Below are 23,934 nucleotides of genomic sequence, written 5' to 3'. Positions count from 1 at the left end.
ACCCTTCCGGTTTTCCATGAACGTTCGAGGGCCTGCTTTTCGAGACTCCCTTGTGAAGATGCGGCGAAGAAAGGATGTGACTTTGTGGAGAAAGGGTCCTACAGGTAACCATTCATGCGATGAGGTTGTCGCAGGGGAAATCTATGCGCCCTGGCCTTTGATGTAGGCGGGAGAAAGGTGGGGGAAACGCAGGGCACGGCACGAGAAGTCACACCGTGCAGTGTCGATGCATGACTGGCCATTGTTGCTGCGACCCTAGCAATGAATTGTGAGTGATAAGCCATGCTGTGTTGGCACGAACCGAAGTCCACATGAAAACTTTTTTTTTTGCTAGGCGCGTTATGAGCGAGACGCGGAGTGGAGGGGAAGAACAGGGAAGACGATGCGGCGAGGAGAAAGGGAAAAGTAGATAACGGGAACAAAGCGTTTTGATTGATTCATGATGATAGGAACTACAGCTGCCCGAGCGAGCACTTCGCTGAAAGCTGTCCAGTTCAAACAAAGCCGCGCAATGAAAGCTCATGATGCTGATGCTGATGATATATGACGATGAAGCCATTTCGTTCCCACAGATGGAGCTGTCCATCTATACCTCCATGGTCGTCAAAGATAAAAGGAAAAAAAAGGGGGTATAATAACGTAAATTCCTTGCAGCCTCGAAGCGAGAGAAAAATTGTTAAGCCGTCCAACACCGATTTTCCATGCAAGTCACTCCTTTTACCCCTGTGCCCTGGTGTTGTGATGGACCAGCCATGAACGACCGTCAGGTTTGTCCCGTGTAAGATGATCGAGGGAAATATGATGATCATGATAACGATGATGACAATCACAGTAAAGAAGAAGGAAAATCTCCCTCCCTTGATTTGTATCCGTCACCGCATATGCCAAGGGTATGTATCATTGCATGCTAGAGTTGAATCAAAAGCGAGCGTGGCGATGGCAGAGTTCAGTACGAGCCGACGGGTGTGACTGGGTTAGAGGGAACTTTGCTGCCGCCAGGGCTGACGTTGCCGCCGTGCATGCGGTCGACCTGCTCCCGAATCACCCGCTCGACGTAGGCCGCTTGCTCTGCTTGGCTGACGGCACCGGAGCCAGCGGTCAAGTAACCATCTGCTTCCAGCTCGAGCGGTGTGACGGGGCCAGGACTGTCGTTCATGGGCATGAGCCGTGGGCTTGCCGGTTTGGTGCAGCCGTTCGAGCCCTGCCGCTTGTGCGTGGTGTTGGCCTGCGTCAAGGCCAGCTGCTGCGCGTAAAAGTCGCGCTGGTAGCTGAGTAATGCTCTCTGCGCCTCGTTGTACTGCCTCTGCTGGCTCCTCGGGCTCACGGGCGGCTGCGGAGAGTTCATCCCTGACGTCGGCGTCGCCTGGAGGCTCGAATACGCGCTTGGAAAGTTGGCCGGGTGGAATCGCGGAAGGCCGGGAAGACGGAGGGAGCCTGGCGGGCCCTGGGAGGATGCTGTCGTAGCAGACGACTGCCGTGCCGGACGCAGGCGTTGTTGCTGAGCGTGGCCGGACATGGCAGAACCGTTGAGTTCTATGCGTGGAGAGACTGATTGCTTGGCCGGACGATACGAGGATGTGCGAGCAGAGCTCATCTTTCGCTTCGCCGGCAGCAGCGTACTCGGAGAAAGTGTCGTGGGTGGCGAGTCCAGGTAAAGTGACCCGGTGTCACTTTGTGAAGGCGCCGTCTTGGATGGTTTTGTGGATGTGTCTGCACCCCAGGCGTCGTGAAGTTGCGCAGACAATGGCTGAAGATAACGGCTGGTCCTCTGGGCAAGTAATATAGCAGCGGTCTCGTGTTCCGACAGGATGAGATACGAGCGAATCAAGCCGCCCTCAGCTTATGGCATGCGACCGTTGCGCCGGAGATCCAGGGAAGGCCAAAGGGCACACAAATGTGCAGCAGACGGATGTCCGGATGGGTTCGTCCAGTACAAAAGGCGCGGCAGACGAAGGAGCGATCAAATTGGGGCGGAGATGCAGTGACGGCAGCCGTCCCAAGGCGTGTCTTTGAATAGCGGCCGGGACGCTCAGGTGTACCAAGGCCCAGGTATACAGCCCGCGCTAAAAGGTCGGCGCCTGCACGCGGGCAAGGGTGGCGACGATCCACCCAGGTGGATTCCTGGGCTGTCTGAACTGTTTTGGCGTGGAGCTGCCAATCCGTGGTGGAGACGCGTTTGACGTACGCAGTAAAATGGTGAGATGATCGGGCTCCGGATCGCAAGGCACAGGGGGTCTGCCAAGCTGCCGCCTTTTTATCTGAGGACGGACAATGGGAAATGGGCTTTCGAGAGATGGGAATGACGACGGCAGAGGAGAGTCTGCAATTGCAGGACCGAGTGGTAAAACTGGGCTGTGCCGTCCCGAGTCTATGAGGTTTGTTGCGCCGTATATGCTTGTGCGCGTATACGGGCGTGCGTGTATAGGTTTGAGTAAGTTATGTGATGCTTTGATGGGGTGATGCAGGAGCTTGCACACACACGCACGAACTTGCGATGTCGGGGCGATCAGAGGAGCAAAACACAGAGACGAAATCAAAGGCAGAGGAGCTCTTCTTTTCTGCTCTGCTCAAGCGCACGTCCAGCGGCTGGTATATAGCACCCGCAGCGCAAAAGCCGCTGTGATGCTGGGAGAGCCATTTTCTCAGCCGACCGTTCACGATCGCATCAGCGTCATGCGAGGACGAGGGAAGGGATAAGGAACAGAAAAGAGCTGCATGACGACGAGCCGTTCCCTTGTCGTGGGCAATAACAGGACGGGCCACGATGAGGGTGCGTCTGCATGCGCATCATCTGATTGCCTTTTGAACGAAGCGGGTATTTAACTTCTTCTCGTCAGCCAGCGGCTATTCCAATCAGATTCCATCCCAGAAGCCGATCCCCAGCCCGAGTGCGCTTTTCGCTGAGCCGCCGTTTCCACGCGAGTATTTTTTTGTCTCTGTTGCTCGCGTCTTGATTCTCTCCTCTTCAGGTCTTGTCCTTTCTTTGTTCTTTGTGCACGCGCCGGATCATGGCTGGCCGCGCATGTGCTACAAGCCTTCAATCGATGGTGGTTGCGAGCTGCTCTCCACCATGTTTCTGGCCGTGAAACAAAGCGTGACCAGCCATGGCGCCGTCGTTCGATCTGCCAGCACGAAACAATCAGCTCTGCTCCTATGGTACTCTTGTCGTCTGTACCGCCGGCCAAACACACTCTCACGGACAGCCGGACCATTTGAACCAATCCCGTCAAGCGCCACGTAAAGTGGCCCACTGAAACGCTGTCTCCAGTTCTCAACCCCTTGAATATTAGGGCCAGAGGTATAGTACTGGACGTACATCGTAGCGAGTGTACGTACCTGAGCCGTTTCTGGAGCCGTTGCCGGCACCGGTCCCTTGTTTCTTGTTTCGTTGTTTCTTCGTTTCGCCTTTCGCCTTCGCCTTTCGCCCTTAGCCCTTTCGCCAATACTTGGGCGCCTCTAAAAGCGCTATGTACTGAACTTTGCTTCTGTGTATTCATGCTGCGGCAGTATCGTCTGGCATTGTACAGAGGTACTATACGAACTCGCCGCGGCGCCATTTGTCCTGCTTACCGTCTACATGCCGTATTCGATCAGCTGGACCACAAATATACAGGTTCAACAACGAACAGCTCGAGCCTGAAGAAGAAAAATGAATCCACGGCCATTTAATCCCTTCCTTTCCCAGCCGCTGCTGACCCAAGTGCGTTCATCTTCATTCCCACTCTCCCGATTCTTCATTCTCTGCTCGTCCTTACGGCTGTTGGAAGCCTCCCGTTAAAGTCCGCACAGGTGACGTATGTAAGGCTAACGCCAGGCTAATCCTGCACCTCTCCACGTTTTTTGACACCTGCATCTTGCCCGGTCCTGCCGTCGTCCTGCGGGAAGTCCTGTGAAGTTCGGTGTTATCTCACGCGCCTTCGATCTGGTCCTTCCCGTGGCACCGGGTCAGTCTTACCATGGCGACTTGAACTGCTACAGGCCTCGAACGGCCTGGCCACAGTGACCGGGAAAAAATTTTTTTATCCCTCTCGACATGGAAAAGCCTTTTTCTTCGTTTGCACTTCTTGATCATGGCGCAATTTCCGTAATGCCTGCTGCAGGTTGCCTGAAAACGGTGTTAAGCGATAAGAGCATTCTCGACAACCTAGCACTCGCTTGCCCGCCTTGTCTGAATGCTGCTGAGATAAAGAGACGTCCAGAATCCCAACCTGAGAGAAATCCGAGGTTCGGCCCTGTTTGTCAACCAAAAGGGTCATAGCACAGTGCTTCTGCATGATATTGCGTCCTTTGGTCTTTGCCTTACGCTTATCCTTAGCATCCTGTGAATGTAGTACGCTAGTCTGTGTGAGGGATTTGGGCTCCACTCCTGAACCCCAATGTAATTCACCAAAATACTCGTGCGAACTTTGCCTCACGAGCCAAACGGAGACGGACTGACTAGTGTTCAGTCTTGCGCTATCTCAGCTCCGCGGATGTGGTTGGTGGCGGTCGCGTGATGATTCGTCGAGGTAGATCCGTGAAATTGTAGATGGAGATTCAGCAACCGCATTTCCGCGTTCACCCCGCGCTGGACCAAGCAGTACCCTCGGACGATGAATGTACCCCACAACGGCCTTGCTCCATGTCTGCACGGGGTAGTATGCAGAAGACGACGATGGCTAATTTGCCGGTGCTCATGAGCTTACTACAATCTGACTGTCGAAGAAGAAGGTCGGACTGATACGCTAGACGTTACGGTAAATGGGCCAACATGACGCTTCCGATTGTGGCTTCAGCGGCAGTTGCTGTGGGTGCATACTTGAACGGCAAGTATAATATACTTCATGACCTGAAAGCGCTTTACGGCACCAAGATATACGGTGCCAAGGTCGTCGAAGACTTGTACAGAAAGCACGGTGAAGACGACTGGAGCCTGTATCATGTCTTGGATCAGACATTTACCCGGCTAGGCGACCGCGCCATAACGAGAGAGGCTCTTGTCTTCGAGGGACGCGTCTGGACCTACTTGGACCTGGTACGGGATGTTGCCAAGTTCGAGCAGCTTCTGAAAGAGCGCGGCGTAAAGTGCGGCGACATGGTTGCAATGGTGATCAACAACTCTCCCGAGTTTATCATCACAATCTTTGCTCTGTGGAAGATCGGCGCCGTTCCCGCGCCCATAAACACGTCGCTCACCGCCGCTCCACTCAAGCACTGCATGGCCATCACAAAGACGAGCATGGTGATCACGACAAACGAGTTGCTGCCGGCCATTTACGCCACCTTGGAGGACTATGCTTCTGAGCGTGAAGGGCTGCAGGTTCTGTGCTACGACTATGACACGTATCCCGCTCTTCAGGAGATCCCTGCCACGGTGCAGCACGTCCGACATGCAGCCCTCAAGGAAGGCAAGCTTAAGTTTGACCAACGGCCCCGCCGTCTCCCTGAGGATCCGTGTATGCTACTGTACACGTCGGGCACGACCGGCAGGCCGAAGGCGGTGAAGTGGCCTTGTGGCTTCAGCATGATGACCAAGACATCTCGTTGGCCATACCTGTGGCAGGAGACTGATAGGTGGTACTGCGCGCTGCCGCTGTTCCACGGGACCGCCACCTGGGCCTGTGTCTGTCCTACACTTGGGCAGGGCGCCACGGTCGTGCTCGCTCGCCGCTTCAGCACCAGTGGCTTTTGGCGCGACGTTGTGAGCGGTCGCTGCAACTCCGTCATCTATATTGGCGAAATGTGCAGATACCTGGCTCAGGCGCCAAAAAGCCCTTACCTCGAGGACGAGCGGAACGGACACCGGGTCGAGAAGATGTTTGGGCTCGGCATGTCAGCCGGCCCGTGGGCAGTGATTCGAGAGCGTTTTGGCATCTCAACGATCGCGGAATACTGGAGTGCCACCGAATCAACGGGGCTGCTGATCAACGTCAACAGGAACTCTTTTGGACTCGGCAAGATCGCGCGCATGTCACCCCTTATGAAGATGTTCACCAAAAACGTTCTCATCATCCGCCGCGATTTTGAGACCGGCGAATTGGTACGCAACCCAAAGACGGGACTATGCGTCGTGGCCGATGTGAACGAACCGGGAGAAGCCGTGGCACTTGTCGATCGGTCTGGTGGCATTCTGGTGCGACACTCGTACTTGGATAACGAGCCTGCGACGATGGAAAAGGTTGCTCGAGATGTCCTCACCAAAGGCGATGAGTACACCCGCATCGGTGACCTCATGGTAATGGATGCAGACGGCTTCGTAACATTTGTAGATCGCCTCGGCCATGGATGGCGTAATAAGGGACATAATATATCCGCGACTGAGGTTGAGTCTGTACTGGCCACTCATCCGGCCGTAGTTTCCACATCAGCATTTCCCATTGCTCTGAGGCCGTACGGCTATGAGGGTCAAGTTGGATGCTGTGTCATCACTGTTGCGCCGGGAACAACGCAGCAAACAATCCGAGAGATGGAAGAGTACATGATTCGAGGTGGTCTGCCCGTGTACGCGGTACCTCGCTTTTTGCGTGTCACCCAGAGCGACGCGGTCGGGGTTAGTGCGGTCTTCAAGAAGCAAAAGGAGGACTACAAGGCTGCTGGGTTCGATCCAAGGGACGGTGATCAGGTTTACTGGATCAGAACGGAGAGGAGCGGGTACGAACCGCTGGATGACTCTGACAGGAACATGATTCGCAACGGACGCGCGAGACTTTGACACGAATTCGCAGCGTTGGCGTGGCCATTGCGTTGATATACGTCTACTGCAGAGACACAATACATATTGGTACACTCATAGTAGATATAATAGTCTCGTTGGCCTAAATGAGTTGTCTTTCCTCCAACTCACATCAGTTCATAGCTACCAAGGAGAACTCCAGTAATATATATTATCGGGCGAACAGGACCGAGTGCACCTGACCAAAGGTGTTTCGATGCCCTCTCCAAATCGACAACGCCACCTCAGTGGTATCGCTGGATCTTTGATAGAGATATACTATTCTGCGTTCTCGGACTAACCCCAGATGTTTGACGAGCAAGGAGCACGTCAGACAGCTTCATGAAGCAAGAGTACTACGCTCTCAAGACAACGTCTTATTACCTGCCAGTGCGAGAGGACTCAGCGTTTACCAACGAATCTACCACAGTTGCAGTACGTGCCTACGGAAATATCGAGCCAACAATACAAGAATGCCATGAGCACTCCTGGCAATTGAGTTACTTTGTCAAACAAACGCCAAGTGTTCGGCTACGCAAAAAAAAGCGCTAAAACGTGGTCTAGCGCTCGGCTTACATTGCACGTATCCACATTCGTTATGCTTCTCCTTTTGCGCTCCCTCCCCAAACTGCCTTCAAGCAGACATAGGCTGACCGAACTTCAAGAATAAAGACAATAAGAGGGGCTCGCTTGCCCTTCGCGTTGCTTCTCAAATGATAGAATCTGGGGTCAGCAATACCCCGAACGCTGCAATACTTGTGTCCTCAAATCCAAGCCATCGTTCTTAGCCACATTTGTGGGGTGATTTCCAAATGTGTCCGCTTGCATGTCAGCGGAATTTCCAAGCATGGGGGCCGAATCCTTCAAATATAGACGGCCTACTTCGCCTTCATCGATGTCGCCGTTTGCGTAGTTATTCTTTTTCTCGTGTGCGATAGCTTAGCCCAGAGCAGATTCATAATCAGCTAAGCAACTTTTTCTTCCTCATTCGAGCCGATAGCCTGATCCTGTGGACGGACTGTGCTGGGTAAGCCGGCGTTCAAGGAGTTGTCGTCCACTCTACCTTGCGCTATGGCTTCGCCAGCTGTTTCCAAGATGCCACCCCTGCAAATACCTTCTACAGCTCCAATGAGTGGTGGGCCGAAGTCCGCCGCTGCGTTGGACTTTGAGGCTCTTACGTGGAGAGATGCCGTGAATAACTTTCGAATGCAAAGCGATCACAAAGCGCAAAGGCTTGAGGAATTCCTGAAGTCGTACACCACGCCACAGGCGGTATCGCAAACGCTTCGAGAACGGCAACGTGAGATTCCGACGCAGTATGGCCCGGTTGTGTCGAAAGTCCTTGGAAAGATCGACATCTTTCTGGCAGCTGGAGACATTGCCGTTAAAGGGGCACCGGAGAGCGTGGGACTCGCCTGGACTGGGATAAGCTTGGCTTTGGGTAGTGTCCAGGACGACTTCGCGACGTTTCAACTGTTTAGCGGAGCATGCGTCGACATTATCGGAATATTGGTGACATGCAGGCTCTTTGGACGTATGTTCTCCCAGTCGAAAGGCCCGCCGGAACTCTACGAGATACAAGATCAGGTCCGCATCGCGATTCCAAAGATATACGCCAAAATTCTGGAGTTTTCGTATCAAATGTTCAAGTATATGGATCGAAACAAGTTCTGTACGACATCAATTTCGAGACTAGCCCCGACTTCAGTTTCGCTACTAACCTTGTGACAGTACGAATGACACGTGGCGTCTTGAAAAACAACAAGGAGGAATTCAGCGGCGCTATGAAAGATATCAAAGAAGGGGAGAGAATCATGTCTGAAAACGCAACCAAAGCTTCCCAGGCCCTAACCTCGTTTTGGCAGCAGAAAAGCGACGACAAACAGAATCAAATGCTCGCGGAACTCAAGCAGATTAGAGACAAATTGAGCGAGTCTACAGCAACGTCAAAGGAGATCAATGACTACCTTCAGAAGGAACTTGAGGAGCAACGAAGAAAATCGCCAATGGATATAGCTCGCGAAGCATACGCTAAACATAAACAAACTCTCAGAGCTTTGGTTGACACGGAGGCCATGCTGACGAAGCGTAAAATCGCGCGAGAAGAAGGCACTTGTCAGTGGATATTTGAGACAGAGGCTTACCAAAGGTGGCACGACTCGGCCGGCTCCAGCATCTTGTGGGTTTCTGGCGGCGGTAACATGGGCAAGTCTGTTCTCATTTCCAGTGTGATCGAACGACTTCGTACAGAGACTATCTCAAATCCTGAGGAGCACACGATGTTCTTTTTTTGCAAGAGCGGTGACGACAATGCCCAGAAGACGGAGAGAATTATGGATCATTTGGTCTACTATTTGTTCGACCTTGTGCCGATGTCTCTTGAGATTTTGGATCGTTGCAACGACATCGCTCGCCAATATCTGGCAGGGAGTAACGAGGGTCGCCGAAGAAGGAAGACTATGCAACAAGATTCTCCAGAAGCAGAGAAGACTCTAAACTTCGAGGAGGCTTTCCAGCGCATGGCGGAAGTTCTCAAAAAGAAATTATTTCTGGTTGTCGATGCATTAGACGAGTGTTCCGATCGCAAAGAGGAAGAATTAATCCAGCGACTTGCTGCTTTGTCCAAACGAAAGGACCTCAAGATCAAAATCCTGTTGACAAGCCGGCCAGAAGTAGATATAACGGAGGTCATGGATAAATGCGACGTGCCCGAAATACGAATGGAAAAGTTCAACGAAGGCGATATATTCAAGACCGTGGAGGCGCAGCTCTCAATGATTCCGGGGATGACCTCCTCGGAGCGCATAACAGCCCGAGAGCAGATTTGTGGTCGTGCTGGACCTTACTTCGGATACTTGAAACCCGCTTTAGAGCTACTTAGAAGACCGTGGCAACGCCGTAAGATCCTTTTCATTCCTCACAATGACCAGCTCTCTGACTTAATGCAGCCATCGAAGTGCATTTACAAGCTCTCCCAGAGAACCTATTGAACATGAATGCGCGGATCTTTCAGAACACCGACCCCAGTTATATAGGGTTTCTCAAGACCTGTTTGACTTGGGTGATTCTGGCTAATGGCGAGCAAAAGATGAAAATAGATGAACTTATAGACATCTACAGCCAAAGATTCACCGTAAAGAGCGATGATTCAGACGTCGAAAACACATCTCAGGAGGAACTGAGTGATGAAGTAACCAAGTTTTATAAAAATATGATTCGGAAAGCAGGAGAGACCTTCCTAGACCTTGATGAGAAAACCAAAGAGCTTAACTTGATCAAGCCGGCGCTGGTGAAGGACAGCTTTTTGAAGACAAACGAGGAGGCCGAGAGAATTCAGCAAAGAAGCCCAAGTCCTGACGCCTGTCAATGTCAGCCGTGTCGGGCCATGAAGAAACAAGACTCCAACTTCATCCTTACGAAGAAGTATGGACACCTTGAGATAGCCACCCAAATATGTAAGTTGCTGCGCTATTGAAAAACTCACTGCTAAGTCGAACACAAGTCAAACATCTCAATTCTCCACTTTTCCAGAGGATATACTTGCCTTCCTTTCAAGTCATGGACCAGCAGAATGCAACATCAGGATCATTATCGTTTTCGCGGGCGTCCTCACCAAAGCCACCCGAGAATGGTGGCGAGGGAAATGACCCAGGTCCGATCATGGAGGAAGAAAGTCTTCACGTTAGATCTGAAATGACCAACAAGGTCGAAGAGAACGGGAAAGTCAAAGAATTGTCTCGAGAAAAGGATGCTAACGCCGCAACGGAAGACTCGAGCAAGGATCCAATCACTTACACTGAAATGGCTGCTCATGACCAAATGAATAACGCAGATGTATCAACAAATGCAACGAGTACGACTAGTCCTGTGTTGCCACACAAGACTTCTCCTGAACTGGAGGAATTGAATGTAGAAGCAGAAGCATCACTTTCTACTCCACAGGTCGACTTTGAAGAGGCGAACTTAACATTTGAGAAGCATGAAGCGCCAGATCATGTTTCTGACGTAATGTCTGATGCGGATAGCGATGTCTATGAACCTTCACCTTCAGGATTTGCGGCCAACACGGATTCCGCGCCAGCGTATCCAAGATATGAGATCGCGCAGGCTATTTACCACTTGCAGATGGTGGAGGATCAATGGGCTGCAGAAGAAGAAAAACCACCCGAGTATGAAGCCCTTTATGAGGATGTCCTCAAATTTTTTGACAATGCAAACGAAGGCTTCCTTGCTTGGAAGCGAGACGAGGGGGTCCGGCCAAACACAGTTTTCTCGGGCCAATTCGATACCTATACCTTAACGCCACTTCACATTGCTGCAGCGAACGGATTGCTAGACCTATGCCGCAGGATAATCGAGAAACAGAAACTTGACTATGCACAGTGCAAGGACAAGGAGCGCTTTAGAAACGAACTACTAGAGAAGACAAGTGGAGGCGAAACTCTGAATCTTGCCCCAAGCACCGCCTTATCAATAGATACCGAGCCTAAGCCGGCTGCCGAAGATGCAGGAAAAGAAATCCGGCCGGATGGGATGTCCCCTGATATCTTTGCTGAGATGCGGAGCGCGGAGAAGTATTTTGAGCTCCACCGATCAGAGACTGACGTTAATGTTCTTTCATCTAACATGACACCGTTGTCATGGGCCTGTAGGATTTCCGACAACACTAAAAAGTATAACGTATGCAAGTTACTACTTGAGAATGGCGCCTTGCCTGGCGTTGAGGCACTTCGCAGTCTCAATGGAGAAATGTTTGACGGTGAGCCCCCATTCCATTCTCTCATGTATTTTGGGGCCGCGGAACCCAGAATCGTACAGCTTTTCCTAGATCATGGTGCCAGTGTCAAAGAGAAAGACCCTTGGGGCTTCAACGTGATGCACAACTTTGCATGGTCCGGGGATGATCCGGCAGTGCTTGACATGTTGGTTGAAGCTGGGGCAGACGTCAATGTGCGAGATGATGTTAATGAAACTCCACTGCACAAAATGCTTAGTTCTCGTGGAGATGAGATGCCTATGAACTTACTGAAGAGGTTTTTGGAGCACAATGCAGACATTTTTGCGAGCGACAGAGATGGCCAGCAGCCTTTATTTGAAGTCGCAGGTGGTGGAAATGTCGAAGCACTTAAGATGCTGCTAGAACATGAGCCCAAGCCAGATATAAATCACAGAGATGTTCAAGGGTGGACAGCGCTCCACAACGCTGCAAATAGTGGCCATCTGGAGAGTTGCAAGCTACTTTGCGCTGCCGGTGCAGATCCGACGGTGGTGGAGGAGAAGAATCGTACTCCATTCTATCTATCATGCATCAACGACGACGTCGCATTGACTGATTATCTGGCGCAGTTGCTGTTGATCAGAAATAGCAAACTCTTAGATGAACGAAGCTCCCATGGGAAGACAACCCTTAGAAAGGCAGCTGCACTTGGCCGAACAGAAATCGTCAAACTTCTATTGACGAAGTACAGATCGTTCTTGGACATCAACGCGGCAGATGTGGTCCTTCAGTGGACACCGTTGCATGCTGCCGCGTATCTTGGTTATGCCGAAATTGTGGAGGCGTTACTTGAAAATGGCGCCGATACCAAATGCAAGGACGTTAAAGGCCGAATAGCTCTCACATTGTCTTATCAACAATGGGAACTCTTGCAAAGCTCAGACGGCCCACGAAATACCAGTTTTGAAAGCTGTATATTGGCGCTTATTGAGGCAGACAGAGACTCTGCTATAGCGGACAGAAACTTGCTTAGTGCTGCTGCACGAATAGGCTCCATGCCTGTTCTTGAAGCTTTGGTGCTCGCGAAGCCTGGTCGGCCGAGAGCAGATCCATTTCTTCGAGACGAATTCGGATGGACGGCCATTGAATTGGCGAGGCAGTACAAAAGACAGATAGTGGTAGACTTCCTCCAACAGCAGTCGGGGACGACTTGCAAGTATCCTGACCACTGGGTAATCACGCAGCCAGACAAGACCCGATGGAATTCCGAAACAAAGGAGCTTGAATATACGAAAGAAGTAGAAGGAATATATCCATGGAGTGAACGAGTTACAGTCTTCGCGGATGTTCCAATCCCTGCTAACGTTGAACGATATTACTTCGAGATAACGCTCGCATTTGAAGATCCCAAGAAAGCTGTAGAGCGTAGACACCTCGTGGCTATTGGCGTCTTTTCGTTAGGGGCATCGAAATGGAAAACAAGAGCTGGTTTGGATCTGGCTTTCCCTGGAGATCTTGAGACCAGTAAACGCGGGATTCAGTCATGGGCCTATCACGGCGATAACGGATGGATTAGCACTTCTCGTGTAGGGTTCTATGACGAAGTTCAGGATCGCAGAGATCCCTTTGGCCACGGCGACACAGTTGGATGCGGGATTGACTTCGTCAAGGGCTACGTTTTCTGGACTAAGAATGGAAAACGGCTGAGTATGCTTCCATTGTTTCCCTTGTTCTACTTAATACTAATGTGTTTAATGAAGTGAAGCAAGCATTTAACGACGTAAATGGACGGTTGACACCAGCTATCGGTCTGCTTGGCAAAGTCAAAATAACCACATCCTTCGAAGGCCCTTTCAAATGGACGTACGGTGACACCCTGGAATTCGATGCCGACATGCCAATTGAACAAGAGAAGACCGACGGCAACGATGCTGAAAATTAAAAGAATATTTTGACGCTTGAATCAAGGACAACAACGGAAGAATTCGCCATACTGTTAAGATTGCGTTTCGTCTCTCAGAGCCCATACCATCCTGCAGCCACTTCAAAAATGAATATCAACCTTGTCTAACCCGTGCATTCTAATGTTTGGACACGCATTGAGTATTGAGCACTCTTGGGGTGGTGTTTTCACACTCTAGAATGAATCATGATATGAAGGATGAAGAATTATCTCCTTGGAGTACTGTGATTTTATTTACGCCTTCACCGACGCAAGCCACAACTGGCTCGCGTTCTCATTGAGCAAACTGCATACATGTTGCCTTCAATCACAGCATTATTCAGTTGATATACCGTCCAATAGATTGTCATGAGACGTTTGAGTCGCTGAAAACGGTCCCCAAATCAGGTTACAAAGCATGTTCGAATCGAGCAAGGTCACGTCAAATCCATGTGCTTGATTCTCCACATTCAGACGTTGGGGCAAAAGCCTGGGTGATCAAACGGTAGGGTTGCCGGATCGATGAGAAAGGACCAGGCACCCTGTGCGTAGCCCTAAAAAGAGTGCATTAACCGCAGCACTTCTGTACGATTTAAGGTTCTCGCGAAAGTCGTCAGTTCGCAGAACACGAGGCAGGCATTTCTGACACGCACTCGTCTGATGTTGGAAGCCGAGCTTGTGAGCAGACCGTGAAACATCTCATTGGTTGTGCTTGGCTTCGTGCATATCCATTTTCTGTCTTCTCGCCTGACATCAAGGTTGTCCCAACCCTTGACCAGTTGCGCCAACAACCTTGTCATGCTCTGCTCGCTTTTACGACCCTGACTACTTTGCCCAGTGCTAAGGTGTGAGATCGAACCTTTGATTCATTCGCATTCATTATGCACCATGATGCTCATGCAAGCTCGAGGCCTACGAATGTATTTTAACTTCGGCGAACCGCAAGAAGCCGTCATGCGATGACCGCTCTTCATACATCTTCATATGTATGCGCGAAGGCGGGACATCGAAAAGGATGCACGTTGTGACATAGTGCCCCTGCTGAAGTGATCCAGGTGCACCGGACAGAGTCGGGGTTAGGCTGACCCCAGACGGTGGAAAACCATCATAAAGGTTAGTCTAGGCCTATTATCCGAGCGACTGTCCCTGTTGTCTTTTCTCTGATCTTATCGTCGCTATATTTTGTTAAGCACACTTTATTACAGCACCCGGCCGGCTCTGATAACCTCAATAAAAGAAAAACAAAAAAATGGGCGGTGGGCTGCACCCACCGCTCTCAGTGATCCTTTCATGGCCACCGTCCAACTATGTCGATCCAGTAACACATGGCCATGGTGTAATAGTAATGGAAGGTGTATTACTCGGGTTGTGCTACTTTATTGTTGCGTTGCGAGTATACACTCGTCTTTTTCAGGCCAAGAACTTTGGCCTCGATGACGTCCTGATAATGTTTAACCTGGTGTGCCCTTCTCCAGAAGCAAAACTGGACATACGCTGATTGAAATGTCGTAGATCCCTTTGACTGGACTTGCTGTTTGTCTCATACTTGGTGCGTAGGCCAGCTCTGCAATGCGTCAACCAAGCCTAATGGGAAACAAAGCTTTCGCAAGATATGGTTGGGATAGACACATGTAAGCAAAAAAAAGATCGTTTCTACATTGCAACAAAAGAACGCTCATATTAATGGTTGTTAGTTGGGATATTCCACCTCAGAAGATGGTCGCTGCTAGGAAAGTTGCTCTGTCTATTGAGATCACCTATCTCATATCGACCTGCACCACAAAGATATCCATTCTCTTGTTCTATCGCCGACTAGGAGGATCTGTTTCAAGGAGGTTTCGATACTGCATTTACTTTGCTATTGGCTTTGTCATAGTGAACGGCCTCGTCTTTTTTGTCGATTCCTTTGTACAATGCCGCCCATTAAGCGCATTCTGGAACCAAGGCAACATCTACTGGGTTGCGGCTAACCAAGGCGATTGGCACTGTGGTGACGAAGCAGCCACCGTAGTGTGTGCAAGTGTAATAAGCATGCTTCAAGACTTCATTGCATGCCTGTTACCGATGGCGTTGTTCAGAAAGCTAAAGATTGCAAGGAAGAAGAAAATCGCCCTCGGGTGCATATTTGGAGTTGGCTTCTTGTGAGTAGAGAGGACTCCTGACAGTTTTTATGTTTCTAATTGCCGCAGCCTTTGCATTTGCGGTATGCTACGCATGATCACAACGGTCAAAGTATACTACCAGACGTACGATCTTACCTGGGAGTCGCTCCAAGTGTGGATATGGTAAGCCTATGGTTCTCAAGTAAATGGCTTCGTACCTCAACTCCATCTCGAAACGAGTTCTTGCAGATTATTGTCACAACTTTGACTGGCCTTCCTCAGACTTCTTATCGGCTATTAACTAGCTCTCAGGACAGGAATTGAAAGCCACATGGCCATTGTGTGTGCCAGCTTGCCAGCCTTAAATCACTTCTTCCGAAATGTTCTCAAAGATGAGACGCTCACGAGTGGAATACGGTCATGGTCAAACAAATATAGCAAAAGTTCGAGCGGAAGCAAGAGCAAAGACTACGGTCATGGAACTTCGCAATCAAGTAGCTTGCCAACAAATGTCCCTTGGATGTCCTCAGATCCGAAGATGGGGGTAATTGTGACGAAAAGTGTGCAACTAGAAGAAGTCATATGCGACAAAAAGTACAATCTGCGTAATTCAGACTTGGAAAGTGCAGGCGATCAATGGACACAAGGTGTCAACTTCGTCGATCAGGATTCTTATGTTCCGAGGTCGTCAAACACCTGGCTTGAGGATGAAACTTCTTCTGGAGAAGAGAGGGTCGAGGCAGCCCCTCAGCCTACCAGAAAATATTCTGGCTTTGCAGATTTGCGCAGGCTCTATTAATAAACCACAATAAATTTTGAAGCTTCTAGATTCTTTTTTGATTTTCTCGTCAACTTTCAGTCGTTTGCTTTTGGATTTCGTTCAAGAGCTCAGCATCGTAGAAACGAGCTTCCAGCCAGTACGTCCAACATCATTTGCAAAGTCTAATGCAAGGACATTATCACTTTTCGCTATGGACGAAGTCTGCGTGAAAAGAAACTATGATGAGGACTCCAAGTGACCTTTCGAAGGCTATGCCACTACAAAGGAGCTGTTGAGAAGTGTGAGTCAATCCTATTTGCTCGTGAATTAAAGACAAGGGTTGCAATGCTCAGCAAGCGACGATGCTTGCGTTAATCCTTCTATCTGCGCACCAATCAATGATCTACGGACAAGGTCAACCGGTGCTCAACAACCATGTAAACATACGCGGGACGAGCCGGAACGAAAAGCTACTTGTAGCGCGAAAGGCACATGCACCAAGGTTATGCCACGTCACCTTGCAAGAGGCGCTTGCACACATGATCTTGGTACTCTTAAGGTCAATCAGACATGGTCGCATAGAGAATATATAGCTTAAAACCACTATCATAACAATTTGAAGAATATAGTTGCTCAACTCATACATGACAATTTCCAGTGCCACATGGTCCGTACCTTGATAGTATACCTGTATGCCATAGTCTCAGGCGACCTGGATGATTAACATCAACGGCTTAACTTAACACAATATAGAAGCTTCTGTCACTTTTCTTAGCTCAAAATCAATACCCATGCAATATAGCATTCTTTTCGAACTTAAGAGCAAACGTCTTTGATCCTCCAGTGCCTTCAAACAGCTTCTTTGTGACGAATATCTCACCGGACCGCAAGATCTTAGGATATGGATCGTACGGGAAACCATGAATCCATTCTCATATGTCGTAGAATGATCCTTTTGGCCAGCCGATAATCTTCAGCATTTACCGTGGCATCTTCAGAAACCGGATGAAGTTTCACACGCAAGACTGATTCCCTAACCAGTGGCTTGCTGCGCATAATTGAGTACCAATTGCAAGTTGTATTGTTAGAATCATCCAGATCAACCAATTCAGCGTCTGTCTGATCGTGTGAATCCTGTTGAACTTCAGGGCAAGTAAACCAGAGCCGCGTAGACGCAAAAATGGAGACTTCTGGATATTTTTCCGCGCCGCCTGTCACTGAGAATGCCTGCAGCGTTTGCGATAGCTGGGAGCGAATAAACTGCTCTACAGCTTGTACCATCTTCTCACAGCTCTCGCCGAGCAGAAGGCGGAGAGGAATAGGACCCGTATCAGTGATCTCAACTCCCCTTACAGCAGGGAAATGCCGCAGAATACTGAAGTCCCAGTCTGTGGCAGATATGCGGGTCGGAAAGACACCAAAAGAATATCTGTACGGTATTGCTCGAGGCTCTATGATGATTAAGTTTCGCAGCCACGTTCGGCCCATGGTTCCAAAGTGCTTGTCAACGGTTCCTGGAAGTGGATGTAGACTCCGACCAGTGAGCAAGAGCGTAGTCTGATTGTATAAAATGTGACGAGATTCCGTGTATATTTGGCGGCATGTTCGCAAAAGTGCAACGCTTCGACTCGGCTGACCGTATCCCCATCGAGGCAGTGCTGTTTCCTCGTAACCAAAGCTGTAAGAATATATCTGCAGGCGGAGCTCTACCGGCAATTCGAGTAGCGAGAGTCGTGGCCTTAGAGCACGATGCATCACCTTGGGTAATAGTTGTTCAAAGCCTGGCGACAAGAGTCAAAGCGGGAATTCTCAGTCAAGGATCTGACGGACTGATTGAAGGAGTAGCAATTGCTAACCCGTTTAGGCAGAAACAGACTTGAATAGATGATATATAGAAATGGACAAATTTCAAATTTTTTCTTCCATTTGGAAAGAATGGAGATCTTGTGAGACGTGTTACCGGTCAAGCAAAAGATCTTCGATGCAATGATTGGACTGAGTAGTGGGGTTGCCTACAAGACCGCAAGTCACCTGATTTTACCTTCCGACCACCTGCAACTTGGCACATCAGTTCGACGCAGAAATACTTTGATACAGTGCGTTCAGCTCAATAGATCTATCTCTCAGGAGGTAAGCTCGTCCTCGTCGCATTTCTATCCCAGTTCTGGACCGAAGTCCCAAACGCGGCTGAGAAGGGTAGCTTATGCATCTTGGAAACCGGTGGCCTAGGTCAACACAACATTTGCTTACATATATTGCAATTTTCAAATCTACGTTACAGAAGCAGCGTGTCTGGCGAGACTAAAGCCCGGATTAGCCATACTGCATACATCTAGCTCCCGGAGGCACAGAACTACAGACGCTTGAAGATGGACAAGGATATGGAGCGACGAGGCGAACCCGAGCAGCCGTTTCTTGTGCGCTTCTTCGATCCCAAGGTCGCAGCCAAGGACTTTCGAGGAAGAACGCTGGATGACATTTTGGCGTATGACGACGACCGATTTGAGATGAGTCATGACTAGTAAGTTTCTGCCCTTCTCGAGCATGGCGGGAAGACGTGTGGACATTTGCGCGCAAGCATCGTCGATGTGCGTCACGTCCTTACCATTCGTCTAAATAAAAACATGGAAAAGCTTTATCTTGCGAAGAAGTTGTCTGAAACAATGCAGCATACAAATCCTCTTCCCCTTGCCTGAAGGATCGGCGTTCAATTGGCAGTCTCCCATCATCGACAAGGACACCTTCCAAGCATTTCGAGCTCGTGAAGATCTGAGAAAGAGCTTTCAACGTGGCTACATACGCATAATGAACTTCTACGGCTTCGATGTCACGCTGTTGGACGCAGGTGGCGTTCAATTGAGCCGCAGTGCAAATCATAAGATTGCCTTCAGAAACTGGGTCGTGCGAATGGACCAGTCAGTATCACTAGATTTCTTCAAATGTTCGAAAGTGCTAATGTACGGACAGCAACCATCTCAGGATCTCTCGGATTATCCGCTCCCTTCGAGTCCTTGGCCTCACAGCCCGTGCTGATGCCTTTTACAAGGCCATACTAGAGGTTAATACAGATTTTCCGAATCGTATCAGTGCTCGCTCACTAATGTACTGGAAACGGGCTGCCGAGCGTCCCCTGTATTTGTCTCCGGATCAGGACGACGATGACGTGGTGACTGGCCCCAGGTTTTTGCTCGACTTTGAGAAGAACAATGGTGACTAGAAGCGTGCCGTGGGCCTGGTCAGCAATAATGAAGACATGGATGCAGAGTTTAGTTCTTTGCAAATAAGACGGATGCACCGGTAAAGTATTGAGGATGGTGGAACAGAGATAGGTTTGGCTGCTACGATAGATCGGATGCGCTTATAGCTCTGTCACGTTCTCGAGATGCTTGTAGTATACCCTAGAAATTCAAATCGTATATTTCACAAATGTCACCGGCCCCAGACAATCACGTTCGGTTTCATTCGGCGTCGTGCAGTTTGCCCATGGTACAGAGATCACGATAGCTTTGATGATATAGAACAATCTAGTTCTTGCGTAAACGCCACCACCCTTCTCACCAACTCCTGCACGGTCTCTTCTGGATCTTGTTCGAGGTTGTGGTGCGCTCCAGGTATGACGCCGGATGAACTGCTCAACACGCCGTTTGAACTTTGGACGGCCCGACTCCATCGACCCAGAAGCTCTTCAACGTTTACCGACTTTGGGACGTGTTCATCGGCCCCAGAAAACAAGATGAGCAACGGTGTGTGGGGAGGAAAGGCCCCGAAAGTCAACGCGAGCCTCTCGTCGGATAGGTCACTGCTGAAGTAATCGTCGTCGCCGTTCTCCAACAGCAGACTTAACCACCTATAGGCCGAGATGGGGAGCCGTCCAAGGTAGGTTCCTGAGATCGATGAAGGCAGCGGATCGCTCTCTCGGCCTTCCTCGACGAATCTCTGGGCCGTCTCAATTATTTGCCTGCGAGCTGCGTCGGTCATTGTGCTGTGCAATCCCTCCCGGTCGCTGACGGGTGCTTGCAATATCGCGCCGTCGATCCGAGGCCGTCCTTCGCGCCCTTTGCCGGTCACATACTCCATCAAGTCCTGACAACCGGTTGAGTGGCCCATGACGACAATCTTGCTACCTTCGCCTTTCAACCTCCGGAAATAGTCGACGCACTGCGCCAATTCCTTCGCGTCGCGCTGCAACGAGCCCGTTCCCCATCCGTTCAGGGACGAGAGCAACTGCACCTGGGCGAGAGTCCAGCCACGGGGTAGATTTTGTGCCAAAATCGAAGGGTAGGAAACGGTGTGGATTCCGTCGCCCAGACCACCAACCCAGAGGATCATGTTATTTGGCGCATCATCCGACGATGCACGGTGCTCGAAAGCGACGAGTCGCTTCGAGTATCTGTGCAACGTGCCGGCTTGGATAGCAGCTGCCGAGACCATGATCAAGGGGAATTATTCTCGATGTGACGATGGGTGGAGCAGCTGATAACTGAGATGCGGGGAGATTTTTGCGTCAGGCACAATGCAGCTCTCGGTGAGCTTGACGTTCTGAATCAGATAAACCCAGTCTGGTCTTGAAAACACACACCTTCTCTCAACCTCTAGAGCTCGAACACACTCGCCCTTTTGGTTTCCGCCCTCCGCGTTAACTACACAGATCATATGTCGTCCAGGCTTTTGGCCATTTTTGTGTTTGCGGCGCTTTGTACGAGCACGAGAGATCTGGCCTCTGCACCAAGGACGCTTTAGCTATCGCACAACCTCCACATATGGACAGCTTCGCCTTAGCAACAAGGAAATCAGAGTTTTGAAAGGCTTAGAATATATGAAGACCGCCGAACTCGCGGGAGCAAACAAAATTATGCGAAGCATTTCTTGATCTCGTTCGAATCGCTCCCTTGACGCAGGTGTAGTAAGCACTAGCAGCGGCCACGGCCCACCAATGCGCTCAGTCCAACAACTTGCTCTAATAGGACATTGATCTTTCCTCCTCTTCGGGCATGTCATTGTAGGCGACCTTCTCGCTCAGCATCTGATTGCATCGAGGCGAAACGTGCGCATGGCAGCAATGCAGACCTCGGCCAAGCTGGTGTACCTGCTAGTTCTAAGCTACGACTCGAAAATAGCATCCAGAACCGCCGCGAATTTCCGACGGATAAGAACCTCAAGCAGAGACAAGAGAGATGTACAGCATATTTTTGAGCAGCTCTACGTAGATTCGCGTCGTACTCTTATGCACGCCAATTGCAATAGGTGTCAAATGCAAAACTATGTATATACATACAGCGGACCGAAGGAATTTTGTGCCTGATCCTAGCCTTGCTCTCCTTCGGGTGGAGAAATGTATCCCATTTCTCGGGAGTAACATCGTTAAAAGAAAACAAGAAAAGGATAAACCAGCAAACGATCAAGGAGGGTATATCAAGCAAAAGAGGCAATAACAACAACCAAAAGCGTCCTGCTCGTGCTTTTTGTGCTTATCTCAAGTCTACAACGAACGCAAAGGTGAACGCAGATGCCCTCAGCGACGAAACGAAGCAATTCCAACAGAGGATATGCGTAATCCACCAGCGCCACTGCGAATTGCGTTAATGCAAAGACATTTCTCATTGTCGATCCATTCGTCACGACTGTGGGATTGGTAGCGTTGAATAAGTCCATTGGCCGTTGACCAAATCGCGAACGTTTTGCGTGATATCCGTACCGTTGTCTTGAGTAAACACCATCAGCTGGTCTCCCCCCGAGGACGCGGGAACAGCGGTAACAGAAAAATGTGTTCCGAGAAGAGGCACCTGGGGTATCGTGAACGTATCTGCGAGGCGGGTGTTCTCTGCATCCCACGTAATGTTGTAACCACCGATATGGCCATCCGCATTCTGCGCGTAAAAGTAGTTCGTGTAGCCTAGCGAAGTATTCTCGTCCACATTCGGGATCGTCCAAGTGGTATTTACCCACACGTTCACGGGATGCGATTCGGTCGCCGGGACCGAGGAATTGAGGTCCTTCCAAGAGACTTGGACAGCGTTGTCGAGATTTACCATCATAACGTAGCTGACGCTGCCAGGACCCCAGCTATAGCAGCCGATTCCAGCATGTCCGTTGGCGACAAATGATTCTTGGCGGTACCACTGTGTCGTGTTGTACGTCCATGTGACTTCTTGAAGCAAAGTCGGGCTTTCTCCATACCAAAGATGCATTCCAATCACTTGATCCTGGGAGGTTGTGTTTGACCCAGTTCCAGGAATGGGACTATGGGTGTAGTTTGCATCTCCATAGAAGCTACCATACCAGCATGCCTGTAGGCCGACAGCCGTATCGTTCATGGCGATCAGGTTCATATCCCCAATAGGGCCTTCCCGCCACTGGTTTGTCGTGTTGTCATTGATCTTCTCACGGATCTTGTTGTTCTGATCAATATAAAATATATGCCACTGTATCGTATTAGATTTTTCGATGTAACGCTTTAAATCTGTTCTTACCGTTGCTTTTCCATCCATAGCATAGGCCACTGCAGATATGGGCGTGGCATTTCGCGCATCGGTAGCAACGATGTTAGAAGCATCACCGCCCTGCCAGCTGCCATCCTGCATCAATTGCATCTTCCTGAGTTGACCGGTCCAGTGCTGGAAATATACATTAATGACTCCATAGCCACCAGTACCAAATGAGTAAGAAGCAATTGCAAGACCAGTTCCATTGAAAGCTCCAGTCTTTGACAGATACTCTGGATTGACTATGTTCCCGTTGAGCGATGAGCTCTTGTTTGAGCTTTGTATGGTCAGCTGGTGATATGTAAAGGCTACGATTAGACCTACTGATTTTTGTTCAAGCCCACTCCTAGCCCAACGCCGAGGCCTACGGCGAGAGCGATGATCAGGAACGCGAGAAGCACCAGACATAGCGGTATAGTCAACCCGCATATCCTTCTTCTCTGCTTTTCCGCAGTCATCTGATTTTCGTAGTGCGGATAGTTCTCTATTTCTCGGTAATGTGCGTATTGCTCCACAGGCGGCTGCGGAACAACCTCCTTCCCTTGGTCCCCACTATAAATGGCTTCCATCCCCGGAGACACGATATCAGGGTGCTCGTTCAACGGCGAAACGACGCCCGTAGAGCTTTTTTTGACAGAGGTCATATTTGTCGTTGCCGGAGACACTTCATGCTGGGCAACTGGGTCCATCGTTTGATCCCATTCTTCAGTAAACGCCGGTCCTCCAACATGCGGTGACGGTACATACGGCGGAGCCGGCGAAGACATAGCTACCAACGCAGCCCTGGAGAATGATGCTGGAAACTTCACGCAGTGCAAAAAACCAAAGAAAGAAGAAAGAGAGAGAAAGCCTCCGGCGAGCCCAAAATGTCAAGAATGCAGAAGCTGGGGCGACGAGATCGACAGTGCAAAGAGCCAGAAGAGCAGGTCCAAGTGGTCTTACAAGAATTTCCAATCAGTGCTGCGAGTGATCCATGCCTACATGGCCTGTGGATTTTGGGGATCGGCGAGGAAGACAGGCCAGGACCGTGGACACTGCCCGCCGTGCGGGCGAAGGTCGCAGCAGCAGTAAGCCCACGCCCGCAGGACAGCAGCATGAAGCCCCGGCTCAAGTCAAGCCATCCCGGAAGCAGGTTCGTTCAGAAGAGGCGAGAAGCAAATGCATGTCAGCCTTAATTCCAGCGCTGGCTCTTTTCTAATCCAATCAGCGGAGTGTGGAGAACAAAGCTTGACCATGTCGT

The 23,934-nt window shown here is 50.1% G+C and overlaps 8 protein-coding genes across 9 annotated transcripts; 4 read left to right on the top strand and 4 right to left on the bottom strand.

The window, feature by feature from the left end:
* Positions 1–413: 413 nt before the first annotated feature.
* Positions 414–2,530, bottom strand: PV09_08152 (uncharacterized protein). Its single transcript, XM_016362011.1, has one exon. The coding sequence runs from the start codon at positions 1,592–1,594 to the stop codon at positions 947–949; it is 648 nt and encodes a 215-aa protein (XP_016210131.1). The 5' UTR covers positions 1,595–2,530; the 3' UTR covers positions 414–946.
* A 1,900-nt stretch (positions 2,531–4,430) lies between these two features.
* On the top strand, positions 4,431–6,869 carry PV09_08151 (uncharacterized protein). Its single transcript, XM_016362010.1, has one exon. It carries the CDS (start codon positions 4,751–4,753, stop codon positions 6,689–6,691), a length of 1,941 nt encoding a protein of 646 aa, XP_016210130.1. The 5' UTR covers positions 4,431–4,750; the 3' UTR covers positions 6,692–6,869.
* Positions 6,870–7,609: 740 nt separating this feature from the next.
* PV09_08150 (uncharacterized protein) lies at positions 7,610–13,622 on the top strand. The gene is made up of 5 exons (XM_016362009.1): positions 7,610–8,363; positions 8,423–9,589; positions 9,640–10,146; positions 10,194–13,115; positions 13,169–13,622. The coding sequence occupies exons 1-5, from the start codon at positions 7,763–7,765 to the stop codon at positions 13,348–13,350; spliced, it is 5,379 nt and encodes a 1,792-aa protein (XP_016210129.1). The 5' UTR covers positions 7,610–7,762; the 3' UTR covers positions 13,351–13,622.
* A 977-nt stretch (positions 13,623–14,599) lies between these two features.
* PV09_08149 (uncharacterized protein) lies at positions 14,600–16,256 on the top strand (the record flags this gene model as incomplete). Its single annotated transcript, XM_016362008.1, has 6 exons — positions 14,600–14,809; positions 14,863–14,899; positions 14,951–14,981; positions 15,045–15,491; positions 15,540–15,635; positions 15,765–16,256. The coding sequence occupies 6 exons, from the start codon at positions 14,600–14,602 to the stop codon at positions 16,249–16,251; spliced, it is 1,308 nt and encodes a 435-aa protein (XP_016210128.1). The 3' UTR covers positions 16,252–16,256.
* Positions 16,257–16,785: 529 nt separating this feature from the next.
* On the bottom strand, positions 16,786–18,166 carry PV09_08148 (uncharacterized protein). Its single transcript, XM_016362007.1, has 2 exons — positions 18,043–18,166; positions 16,786–17,993 (listed from the first exon to the last, which is right to left on the bottom strand). The coding sequence occupies exon 2, from the start codon at positions 17,965–17,967 to the stop codon at positions 17,107–17,109; it is 861 nt and encodes a 286-aa protein (XP_016210127.1). The 5' UTR covers positions 17,968–17,993; positions 18,043–18,166; the 3' UTR covers positions 16,786–17,106.
* A 104-nt stretch (positions 18,167–18,270) lies between these two features.
* Positions 18,271–19,639, top strand: PV09_08147. 2 transcript variants are annotated; one of them, XM_016362006.1, is made up of 4 exons: positions 18,271–18,342; positions 18,413–18,733; positions 18,882–19,127; positions 19,180–19,639. In XM_016362006.1, the coding sequence occupies exons 2-4, from the start codon at positions 18,582–18,584 to the stop codon at positions 19,427–19,429; spliced, it is 648 nt and encodes a 215-aa protein (XP_016210126.1). In that variant the 5' UTR covers positions 18,271–18,342; positions 18,413–18,581; the 3' UTR covers positions 19,430–19,639. The 2 variants fall into 2 exon arrangements, with proteins under 2 accessions (XP_016210126.1, XP_016210125.1); XM_016362005.1 differs by having other exon boundaries at positions 18,271–18,733.
* PV09_08146 (uncharacterized protein) lies at positions 19,526–20,892 on the bottom strand. Its single transcript, XM_016362004.1, has one exon. The coding sequence runs from the start codon at positions 20,641–20,643 to the stop codon at positions 19,708–19,710; it is 936 nt and encodes a 311-aa protein (XP_016210124.1). The 5' UTR covers positions 20,644–20,892; the 3' UTR covers positions 19,526–19,707.
* A 538-nt stretch (positions 20,893–21,430) lies between these two features.
* PV09_08145 (uncharacterized protein) lies at positions 21,431–23,483 on the bottom strand. The gene is made up of 3 exons (XM_016362003.1): positions 23,019–23,483; positions 22,683–22,971; positions 21,431–22,634 (listed from the first exon to the last, which is right to left on the bottom strand). Exons 1-3 carry the CDS (start codon positions 23,459–23,461, stop codon positions 21,828–21,830), a joined length of 1,539 nt encoding a protein of 512 aa, XP_016210123.1. The 5' UTR covers positions 23,462–23,483; the 3' UTR covers positions 21,431–21,827.
* Between the last annotated feature and the right edge of the window lie 451 nt (positions 23,484–23,934).

Source organism: Verruconis gallopava (assembly GCF_000836295.1).
Source record: "Verruconis gallopava strain CBS 43764 unplaced genomic scaffold supercont1.37, whole genome shotgun sequence".
Lineage (NCBI taxonomy): Eukaryota > Fungi > Ascomycota > Dothideomycetes > Venturiales > Sympoventuriaceae > Verruconis > Verruconis gallopava.
The sequence above is the reverse complement of the archived record's forward strand: the minus strand, read 5'-3'. Positions and strand labels throughout refer to the sequence as shown.